Below are 12,330 nucleotides of genomic sequence, written 5' to 3'. Positions count from 1 at the left end.
AATTACATCTGCTGAACCACTTGATAAGTTTTTGGAAGTAGCCCAGTAAAGCCATCACTGGGTTTCTTGAGTTTTAATATCTTACCCTACACACTTTTGTGACTTTCTTCTAGGGCACAATCCAGAAGCTGATACAGCCGAATACACACGGCTAGACAAATCAGTACAGTTAGACTTAAAATGCACTGCAGATCTTTCAGATTTTCAGATGGATGGCATGCTTTTAGGGGTTGGTTTAGCCAACATTTAATCTTTATCTAAACAAACAAATCTCATTCCCATTTGAAAATGGGAAAATTTATTTGTGGGTAAGGGATCCCAGGTCGTCGTCAGTCTTATTTAGTCTTCATGAGAAATATCATGTTTTGCCACTATGAAGGATAGAATATAGAGCTAAATGAGTCATAACCTGCATCCAAAACAGCCTTATATTTTCCTGATGGTAAAATGACAGTACCAAGAATATAATGTAGATGGTCCCTTCCTATCCTAACTCTGTGTTCACTGATCTGAATTCTGGAAGTTCTTACTCCTCCAAAAAGGCAAAATTTCAGTCTACTTTTGGTTCAAACTAATTTTATCATGCCAGTGTGTGTCTTAGTGCTTTATATATATATGTATTTATATGCAAGAGGTAAAGCCTGAGTTTCCTTCTGTTTAATAAGTCAAATTGGCTGACTTTTTAGATTGATGGAGCTCTATGGGACATCTCTTGATTCATAGTACCAAATTATTTATTGATCAGTGAATGTAGCCAACAACTGACACGTGGATTTCTAGTTTTGGTCATGATTATGCAAAAGGTTATTTTCAGGCAAGGAATACGTTCTATTTTGATGCCATCAGTTTCTTACTATTGGCAAAGTGGATTCCTAGCTGGATAGATTCTAAAAATGACACTTCTCATACTGGCATCTGACCTCCTGTTGGCAAATGAAAACTGTATGTCTGTATTGAAACTAATGGAGCTATCAGATGTACTTTCCATCATGGAGATTATTATGTACTGTTGAAACAGTTACAGACACTAGTGGAGCTCTTACTGGCTTTGAGAGCTGTCGTTCTATAGTACAGTGTTGAAAAACTAGTCTGATACGTAATCTTATCTTCCTCTTAGACATTCAAATGACAATACCATGGAAAAAGTTTACAACAAGTTGCAGGCTGAAGTGTTTTCAGTGAAGAATGTTCTTTGTAATGACTGTCTTTCCCTGTATCAAGGCAAGGTTAGGGTGTGGGTAAAGTTAAATTGGTGGGACACGTGACAACCCTGGAGGTACGAATACTGGCAAACAGGCCTGTGATGGTTTAGGGATACTGGGTTTCTAGATAAGCCAGAAGAATTTAGAGGACGTATAAATGGTGGACGTTCATAATACCATTAGTGTTAAATACTTTGATACTATCAGTGCTGAAATAACAATGCTCTGAATATTTGCTCTTCATTGCTCATCTTACGCTTACTATGTCCTGTAGCATGAAAAATGTGCTTAAAAATAGTTTTAGAATAGAATTGGACAGTGAAAATGATATTGTTTTTAACAATTTGGGTTCAATTTTTCAGAAATATATCACAACAAAAAATAAAATGACAGACATAGATTGAAGCAGTGTGACGGTTCAATTCAAAGGTACCTCTGACAGAGTGGATTTCATTTAAGTAGAACATGCAGTTTTAAGGCTGATAAAATGAATTTGAAACCAGATGAAAGGAAACTGTCGCCAAGTTGAACTTCGATTACTTTCTGGAGATCTTTCAGTACCTAAAACGAAGACATTAATTTAATCTTCCCAAATAGATCTTCACCAAAAAAAGAAGTGGTTTTTGTTCTGAAGTAGAGAGGTTGGTTGCTAGAAAACACGAAGCTTAAATAGTTATGTTATAGAACTGCTGAAGTCAAAGATGGGTGGGAGCAGCATTTTCAGGAAAACCAAGCTGAGCTTATCAGCTGCATTTCTTTCAGCTAAACAAAATGAAACTGGAACAGAGGCTCTTTGTTTACAAACCCGTATGTGATTGCACATAACCATACACTGCATAGTATATCTATGAGTACAAGACCAGTAGCACATATATGTATGGCTTGGGCTCATTTCCTGTATTTGTGCTACTTGTGATTTGAATCCCCACGTATATGAACTCATCTGAATTCCACGTTAATAGGGATTCAGGAGCAGAGATGTTCAGAATTTGTCCACTGGGCTGTAAAATGGTGTTAAGGGAATGCTTGCCTCATACCATGTTGTAATTTTGAGTGAATGGACTGGGATTTGTTGCATTAGTTTTGCTTTTGCTTAGTTGAACATAAATGTAGTTCATGCACTGATAAATAAGTTCTCTCAAATAATCTCTTAAGACTAGCGAATACCAGACTTCAATTCTTACCAAATTCATGTAGTTTCTGTCTTAATCTGTGTCCTTCAAAATATGCACATTTCTTTGTAGATGACTGTGTAGATGACTGCATGCAATGCAGACTACTAGGCCTTTTTTTCACCCTCCATATTGTGCATTTATCTGTAAATCTGAAAAGCATAATAAGAACTGTGCACCAGATTTTCAGCATGACCTGAACTGGGTGGTCGAAGCAGGTCAGATCTTCTTTAGCTTCCTCTGCTGGCAAGTCAGTGTATTCTATAGTGTTTTGGGATGGCTGGACAGCTAATACCTTTGCTTTCTTCTTTCCAATTTGGTGTGTCTGTGTTTAAGGAAACTGCAGGCTCTGTGCTTGCTTCTGATAAGCGTCAGGAGCCCTGGAAGATGGAGGTTCTTGTCTCTCTTGCCCTTTCTTAATGTTGAGTACAATCTGTTCTGGGACAAGATCGACTAGAATGCAAACAAGATAAGGAAAAATTACCTTTTTGTCCTTTAGTTTTATCTGTCGGAGAGAAGGTCATATGGGTAGTGGGTAATAGTGTTAAACGTAAAGCTTTTTGTAAAGTGTAGAAATGATGTATTGGCATTTTGACAAATGAGCAGACTTCTGAGGGCTCCGTTAATGCTCTTATGACACTTATGAATCAGAATATTAAATCAGAAATTTAAAAATATTAGTAACTTTACTCATTTAAAATAAGTAGAATCTGTTTCCCCTTGTACACAAGTTGTAAAATAAATCAAATTCCTGTTTTCTGTTTCTATTTTTTCTAATTGTGTTGTATGCTTGCTTCTTCATATATTTTTCCTATTCCTATTAACTTATATGTAACTTTTTCTCACTGTATGGGAGTAGGTACTGCAGGGAAGGATGCAAGTTTTCTTTTGAAGCTGTTATCTTTAGCTGTGCAAAGTTACTGTAGGTAGGATGAGTTGAAAGGGAGGGAGCAAGAGTAGGACCCACGAGACCTGACTTCTCTTTCTGTTTCACCATTCGTCTATCAGGAACCTCGAAGAAGCTGTTCCACAGAACTGGGAAAGCTCAGCTTTCCCACTTGTAAGTTGGAGATAATTAATCTTCCTGCCCTTACAAAACGTGCCAGTGTTTAACATCTGTAGGTAAAAAGTAATTATATTTCTTACTTTCATTTTTAGGAACTTGGTCCTGTATAGTATTTGCAGTGCAAATTAAGAGATGAAGCTGTTCCCTGTGTGGTGTATTGAAGACTGTATGATGCACTTAAGATTATTATATTACACTTTTATTATATATCATACTCTCAGCAGTACTGTTCTTTCTTTCTGTAAGAAAGTGAAGAGTGATAAAGAACAGGAATGATCTGTAGATATAAGTGTATTGCAATTTATTCTTCTGGTGCTGGCACTGAATACAGGATTAGATTTACAAGTGGAATTTCCAGGGAAAAAAAAAAGTTATTGTTGTCCACATTTGTAAGGAACCCTGATCTGATGATTTGGACTCTATGACAGAGCTTAAATTTGGTTTCCTGTTCCCTGGCAGATTTCCTGTATTTCCTTAAGCAAGTCACTTTTCTTGCAGTTCTCCATGTAGGAATAATTGTTCTTTCCTACAGTACATGCAGCTTAACCTAGAAATCTAGTTGGGCTCTGATACTGCAGCGTCAGGTCCAAGAAGTGTGGGTAGATACGTGAGAGTTTGACGCTTCCAGGTATAAGTAAATAAATGAGCCAAGAATGTAGAGCATCTATGCCTGGGATTGGAAGTATTGGAAGAAAACAGATAGGGTGAGGGAAACTTTTAGTGAAGTGTACAATTTTGTCTCTTCATTCAAAAATCTCTGGTAAAACCTTTTTCAAATGACAGGTTTGAGTTGATAAATACTTCACTAAGTAGTACCTCTTTTTCCCCATGGTTGGAGTGAACAACTTCTACACTAAATATTAGGCAAATGTTATTTAAAAGTGCAGCTGTACTGGATATTAAATAATGAGAATGCTGAAAGAGCCTTAACTGCAGTAGTGCTTCTAATTACCACACTATGCCATGTTATATTGATATCATCTGCCATTATTCACTATATCTTTCTTTGTCAGTTATGACTCATCATTTTGCAAATTACGAATCTTTTATAGGAAGGTAATTCATACATGGACATAGTGCTAAAATGATGGAATGATTACCTTTTTTCTCAATCATTGATCTTTCAAACTTCTGCATTTAGCAGTATTAATCACGTTTATTAGCTGAGTATTGTCATAAAAATGTAGAAATTTTCTGTTGCTTTCATTTTCAATTTGAGTGCCTTTTGCTTTCTACCACAGTCCCCTTTAATCACAGTAATCTGTTACTTATTCTAATTGAAATTCTTGTTCATAAAATCAAAATAAAATCAATACTGTAATTACATATTTTCATAGCAGTCAATCTAATTGAAAACATGGGATATACCTGAGAAAGGAGTGTACCTGAAATAGCTTTTTACTCTAGAACTGTTCAGCCTGACTTTTAAGGTGGTTTGCTTTGTGGACCAGGTGTGTATTTCAGAATTCACTCTCATGGTCTACTTAACTGCTCTTTAAAAGGAACTTGTTGTTATTCACGTGTATAAATGTAATGCTATAGAAAACTACCATCTGTAAAATTGCTGCAAAACACAGCATCTTCAGAAGACCAAACCGATACTCTGGGCCAAATAGAGGAGTGCTCAGTTTGCTATATTTTGTTGTTGTTGTCCTGATCATAATTGCTGTGCATTATAAGTATCTGAACTCGACATCCAGAATACTGATAGGTTCCAAGCCCTACCTAACGCCTGGCTTGGCTAACCTAGCAAAGTCAAGAGCTTCGCTTTGAACGTCCCCAGGTTCGAGCCCAGCAGAGGAGGAAAATCTACTAAAGCTCAGAGATAACATGGCAGGGGGATAAATTGCTGTAACCTGTTCAGGTCATTGAGCTAAAAGTTAGGAGAGCTGTGACCACTGAAGGAGTGAATAGTGGAGCCGCTCTCTGTTAGTATTAACAGCAGTGACAGACACCTATTAGTCCCTGACGGGCCTGATTCCCTCTGACAGGAGATTGTGATCCAGTGTCTGATGCTTACTTTGATATTTTTTTCCTTAAATGTTTAGCTTTTTCTGTTTCAGACACTGCTGGTATGAAAGTAGGAGATGCTGAAGTTTCTTAATCATATTTTTTGACTAATGCGTATTTCTTAATCTTTTTTTTTCTTTTTCAAGTGCTGTGTTTGTGCTAAGCAAACACAGTTAAAGAGTATTAGTTTGTCACTAACAAAGCAGACTGCTTTTTTTAAGAAAGTGTATGCCATTTGTGGTCCATTTATACCCTGTTCTGCAGGTGGGAGTGAATCCTCCTGGGATAAAGACAAGCTTCAGTCTCCCATTACAACAGGATCACAGCACAGCATTGGTCATCCCACCCTGTCAGGACAGTCGAGCCTTGGAAGTGCACACCCACTCAGTCCTCTTCAGCAGAACCACCTGCTTACCAACAGTATGTACTGTGGACCCTCATGGGGGGAAAAAAATAAGTTATATGGGGTCCCTGCTTGGAGGCAGGTTTTATCCCAGTGAGATACAGCCACTGTCTTTGAATGGCCACCTGTTGTTGGGTAGGGGCTGTTAGTTCCAGTCAACATTGCCATGGCCTAAAAAACAGATACAGTTGCTTAAAATGTTAGCTTTATGAGTGAGTTCTCTTCCAGCCGAAAATGTTGGCCACCAAGTAAATAGAAGAGAGAAAAGAATGGGTGGAAAATGACTAGTGAAAAGTGTGTAGAAGCAAATTCCTCGTTTGTCTTTCCTTGTGTCTACCAGGTTTGTGAGAAGTCATCACTGAAATCCAGCTATTCAAAGGAACTGGAATAGCATGACACAGCTGAAGTTTGGTTTTGGAATTTACAGTTCACTTTAATCCTTCCTCCTTTTCTTCCTTTAGGAAGGGAGCAGATGAGAAACCAGAGATCACCTCTTCTGTTAGACCCAGAGGGGAGGGACTGTGAAATTATTCCAAGAAAGCAGTTCAGAAAACAACAGAAAATAATATTTAAAAAGACAGTGAAGAGTAAAATCAATTGTAAAAGATTGTGATGGATGAAGAATTAAAATTTCACTGTCTGTGAACCCTTATTATCTGTTTCATTTCTTCATCCTCAGTTTTGAAAGTTGACTTTTGGTGTTTGTTTTAATGGATGAGTGACATTTCTGACTCCTTACAAGATTTTTGGAGCAGATACTTTCTTACTACCCAAGTAGCTTCACAAACTTGAAGAAATCAAGACTATCTACATGGCTCCTACAGTGAATGTTTGCTTTGTTCATGGCAGGATCAGAGCCTGAGAATTTCAGGCATCTAGTTTAGTGTCAATAGTTAAGAATCATCAAGTTATGGGAGTTAATATTCACCATGGTTTATACTTTCAGTTATATTCTGGAATAAGTCAGTATCCGTATATGTTTTGCATGAGGGATAATGTTCTTTACTGTTAAGAGAACTTTCAGGTTATTTTCCATTAGTTATTGTAGTAGGCAAATGTCTATAGGTTGTTAAAGAGTTTATTGAATGTCAGACATTATGTCCAATGATTTGCAAGCTATATTTTCTTCATAGTTCTCTGAAATGTTTGATGGATTGTGTCTTAAAACGGGTGATATGCTGTTAAATTCTGTTTGTAGTTTGCATTTAGTTTGCATGTCAATTGGACTTTAAGTAGACATACAACTCAATGTGACCAGATGGTGTCTGGGAGTTTTGGAGCTCTATGGAGTATGAGGAGAGATTATTGGGCTGTTAAAGGAGATATGCACGGGAACAGAGGCTTATGGATGTAGGCAGTGAAGGGGATTGTCAGTGTGGTTAAAGTGAAGGGAGATGTATGTGCACATGGCTTATTACATGTCATCAGTAATATTGGCATGGATCATCTTATAAATAAAATACAGTGAATCATAAGACATTGTAGTTGGTCATGATTTGCTCTCATCCTGTATTCATGTTCACAGTCCTGTTAGGTAGTACAGTGATTCTGTAGTCCATTCTACAGCTTTCTTTAGTCAGGGATAAGTCCTAATACGGAAGTCTAGTCACAGATTGCTGCATAGGTAAATTAAGTTAGAGGACTTCTTAAAGTCATTAATGAGTATTCTTCACTTGTATTGGGAAAACATGCAGATATCTGCATTTTATTTATTTATTTATTTATTTTGCTTTGTGGCAGTCAATAAAAATATAGCTGAACTTGTGCACTAATGTATATTAGTTTTGCTAATGTTGCGTTGCTTTTACATCTGTATGCTTCTTGGCCCAGTGCAAACTGTGCAGCCTTTTCTAGAATGTAGAATTATTCCCTACATAACCTCAAACTTATTAACATATAGTATTCTGAGTCCAACTAGCCAACATTCCAGTAAAATATAGACTTGAAAAATTACGGGATTGACACACATAACTTGCTCATGCTCTCTTTTAGGGATAGACCTGCCGTTTATGATGATGCCCCACCCTCTGCTACCCGTCAGCCTACCTCCTGCTTCGGTTGCAATGGCAATGAATCAGATGAACCACCTCAATACAATAGCTAACATGGCTGCAGCAGCCCAAATGCACAGTCCTCTTTCCAGGGCAGGGGCCTCTGTTATAAAGGTAAGAGTCATCTATGAAACTAGATTTTTGTGGCTAATAAAATCGTTTAGAGTGACCTTTTAAGAAAAAATAAAGGCATTGAGCTTATACTACATACAGTACACCACAACTTCTCTTCCTGTTAGTGCTTCAGTTTGAGGAAAATACAAGCAAAAAGTTAAATAAGATGTTCTGCTTTATCTACAAATATGTGATGTAGTTACAGATCCTAATACAATTGTTAAAATAGAACTAATTGCATTAGAGCTATAAAATCTTCTCCTTATCAGTGTGTCTGCACAGTTGTTGACTAGGTGGGAAACACGATATCTCTGATGTACAACGACCTTTTAGTTAATGTAAGTCATTAAATTGTTAGAAATTGTTGGGAATTAATTGAGATCCTGTTTGTTTCAGTTAGTAACTTTTAACTGTTCAGGAGACCTCTTGAGGTAACTGTAACTTAACTACAACTGTACAATATTGGCAGCAGCAAGGAAACTGCGTATGCTTTGTCTGTAATTTAAATGCTACCAGTATGTCAAAATGAAGATGAGAATTTTGTTTGTGAACAATGCTAGTACTTCATAACATATACTACATTTTTTGCAAAGAGTTAGATTTTAGGGAGACTCTTTAGCAAGCCCTAGCTGATGTTAATTACTCATTTACAACAATTCTTCCCCAACATCTGTACCAGGGGGATATGCAATATGTCCACAGCAACAGCAGGTCTCACCAGCACTCTAGTGGGAATTATTTCCTCTACATGATGTAGAGGAAAATACACCAGTAGCTAGTGTGATAGAGGTAGCACATGCACTCATTGTGGTGTTACTCTCACCTGTCAAGTGATCCTGCATCTTTCTCTCATTTGTTCTGAGTGCTGAGAGTGTATATGAATTTTATTACAGACGGTGTGAGGCTCCCTTTGTCCCTTCCTTCCATTACATACAACCATCTAGCTCTGAATGACTATCAATTAAGATGAAATCCTTGTATGAAATGAGACACATAAAGAGGTGGCTGCTGTTGTTATCTATCAATAATAATACTTTTATTATATGACAACATTATTTAAGTTCATATTAGCAGTACAAAAAATAACTAGTTTTAGATAGACTGCAATTATGGCACCGTGGCATTACTTAAAATGCGAAAAATGAATTCAATATATTGAGTGTATATCTATTTCTACCCTCTGATGACTAAAATACCACTTAGTCTGTTTTCTATAGGTGTGAGAATCAGCTGCTCTCACTATAAAAGTTTTGAATGAAGTCATTATGCTTTTTATATCACGTTTGCCATTTAGAAATAAGCTGTTCTACCAAAATATGCATGATCAGCAAAGTTAACATTTAGTGCTCCAGAAAGAAATGTCATAACTATGAAACTTGATTTCCTCATGACAGGAACACTGTAAATTAGGCAGGCACAACGGTCAGGCTCACAAAACCTTCTTAGCCATCTATAATGTGATCTGATGTGATTATGGCAGCACCTGCTAGCAGTGCTGTAAGTATGGTACTGACAGTATCCCTCTTATAAATCCAGGCTTTCAGGGATTTACTGCTCATCTGAAAGTGCTTGCTCCATTTGAAACTTGGCTGAAGTAGTTCTGAAGAATTTGCATGAATGAGGGTGTAGTATGAAGGGGGAAAAAAACAAAAGACAGCAGCAAGGACTTTACTCTTTCTTCTCCCTCTTGTGTCTACACTCCTGTTTGATCATTTTCTCCAGAGCTGTTCTTGAGATGCATGAGCTCTGCAATCCAGGAGTTTCTGCACTAGCTGTAAAACGCTTTGCCAGCCAGCCTGGTGTTGAAGACCAGTCTGGGCTGGAACTTAGCAGAAAGAAGCTTGATTCATGGTGTAGGCTGAAAAAAACAAAGTAGAGAATAAATGTGGTAGTTTACTGTCATCCTGTAATGTTTCTCCTCCACCTCAGAGGAATGTACTCAATGACTGTATTTTTACATCATCAAAAGTGAAGTTTGGATTAGCCCTTCATACAAAGTAGAGAATTTTTCGCTGAAGTTTATAGAACAGCTCAACTTCAGAGAGCTATAACTACATAATGTTAAGAATTTTATTTTACAGTGGACCTATAATGAGTGTAGTGTCTGTATTGTATTTAAATTATATAAACTCAATTATACAGTAAATGAATATAACTATTAATATGCATTCACAGCATAGAGTTTATATAAAAGGAAATGTTACAATGTATTCTGAGAACACAAATAGAATAAAAAATCTGAAAACAGACCTACGTCTTAACAGCATTTAAATGAAATTGGGTCCAAAGGATTTGAGACTGACATCCACATACATGGATAGCAAATACACAGGCTTGTCTTGAAATAATAAGTCACTGCTAGGAGACATGCTGGCTTGTTCTTGCTCTGTCTGGGATTTGAGGCATACACTAGAAAATAAGAAATACAAAAGAGTGGTATCAGGTGGTGTTGTGAACTTGTAATGAAGGTTGACAAGAGTCAAAACTCTGGAGCAGTTCCTGGGTGGGCTGTGATGGGGATCCCAGTGAGCTCTTTCTTTGGCCAACAAGAGTAGGAGGTATCAGCATGAGCAGAGCTGTGATGACCTATGTGGGCTGACATGAAAGCAAGGGCCTGGCATGGGTCATATCCAATGAGTTGTCCTCTTCCTGGAGACCTGCTGGCCTGCTCCTCACTTCCAGGAGTGTGGCTGAAGGTATGAATACAGTCTGGAAAAAAGAAAATGTGAAACTCTTCCATTATCTTGGAGTTGGGAAAGTACAAGAGGGCTATCAAGAGCCAAGTTTCTGGAGCTGTGTTTGTGTGGCTCTTTATATGTTCACGCTAAGACCATTTCCCACAGTATCCTGTGAAATAGACTGTAGGACAGCTTGTGTTCAGGGTGGGCTTCAAGTTGTGAGAAGAGAATTCAAATTAGGGGCCAAAGCTGCTCCCTTTTGTGTTATGTAACAGAATATGATTGAGACTGGAATAATGAGGCAAAATTTTATCACAGAGGAGATTTGAAAAGCTCTTTTACCCTTCTACTCCCCTTTTTCCTGGCTTCTTTCTGCCCCACATCTTTTGTGCTTTATTTTTTCCTCTTGCTCTTGTCTCATTCATCCTTCTCCACTTTGTCCTTCTCTCTCACTTCCTTCTGGCTCTATCTAAAAGATGTGCTTCTCCTGAGTAGGAGTATTTCTGCAAATTAGTTTCCTGCTGTTCATTTTTCTTTTGTCTTCTTTCCCTTATGCTTGCTGTGTTGCTGCTTTTCTCTTATTCTCGTTGCCATTAGGCAGGTCCCAGTTAGGAATAAGTGGCACATCTGTTGAACGCATTTGGAAAACCCAAGGAAAAAATGTTAAAAATGGACATTTTTGGTGAAATGCAATATTTTGCATTTCATTACACAATTTACATCTGGATTTTTTTTTTTTTGTCTACTGATAAGCAGAACAAAGCATTATTTTTAACCTGTGATCTCTACATGCAGCAGCAATTTTTGAATGTATTTTTCTTTGTGTTCTCTTCTTCTGATTTTGTGAGATGCTTAAAGCATTTGTAAAGCATGTATATGACATCATTTTAAATTCCCTAAAGACAATACAGATGGGTTGTGTAATTATTGCTGAGAGGTGCTATTTTCTATGTGCTGTACAACTCGCATTCATAATATTTACCTGACAGCCAGAAAAATGTGGCCATCTCAGAGTACTCAGAAACAATTCTTTTCAGTGTAAAAACATTTCCAGTTACAGAATTTATAACATTGTTAATTTCATATCTCTGTATTCAATTCATTCTGAATTGTTTATAGGATATTACGAGGTTTATAAAACAAAACTTTTGTAAAATTTGTTACTTTTCTTTATTAGATTTACTCTGTCCCATTTCATATCAAGTGTTCGTTGTTGGCAGCTTATTGTTGAAATGGTTTCTAGAATACATTAGAGGAGTGATGTGTGAGGCAGGGTATTTTGCTTACTTCTCATAAGACTAATTTTTATAACTGTATTTGTAGAAAAGAAGTAAGTTTGCAGGATTGTATCTTCTTATTCACTGACAGAGAAGCTATTCTGCTGGGAGATGTTCAGTCCCTACAAACGGTATCAAATAGCCTTTACCTCTCTCCTATGAAGGGAGGCATGTCCCTGTCCCTGCGGTGCCAAGAGTGCCTTGCTTGTTAACACAAAGACAGCTAGTTGCCAGTTTAAAGAATAAGCATTGAACACTATTTTTAAACATGCAAGTGGAGGAAAAATGTAAGAATCAAGTACATCTCTTTTTTGCAGAGCCAGCAAAGGAATATTGTCATGCCAAGCACATACTAGC

General features: G+C 37.3%; 1 protein-coding gene across 15 annotated transcripts in view; it reads left to right on the top strand.

The window, feature by feature from the left end:
* DACH2 (dachshund family transcription factor 2) overlaps nt 1-12,330 on the top strand; it is a 264,998-nt gene that overhangs the window by 194,913 nt on the left and 57,755 nt on the right. For 9 of the 15 annotated variants that reach the window (XM_015278185.4, NM_204795.2, XM_046939894.1 and 6 more), the window contains 2 exons: nt 5,715-5,870; nt 7,846-8,018. In XM_015278185.4, coding sequence (XP_015133671.2) covers nt 5,715-5,870; nt 7,846-8,018 — 329 coding nt within the window. The remainder of the gene's footprint in view (nt 1-5,714; nt 5,871-7,845; nt 8,019-12,330) is intronic. The other 6 variants (XM_040698707.2, XM_046939899.1, XM_046939898.1 and 3 more) reach the window with 1 other exon arrangement.

The sequence above is a fragment of the Gallus gallus genome, chromosome 4, assembly GCF_016699485.2.
Source record: "Gallus gallus isolate bGalGal1 chromosome 4, bGalGal1.mat.broiler.GRCg7b, whole genome shotgun sequence".
NCBI lineage: Eukaryota > Metazoa > Chordata > Aves > Galliformes > Phasianidae > Gallus > Gallus gallus.
This window is presented reverse-complemented; position numbering and strand designations above follow the sequence as displayed.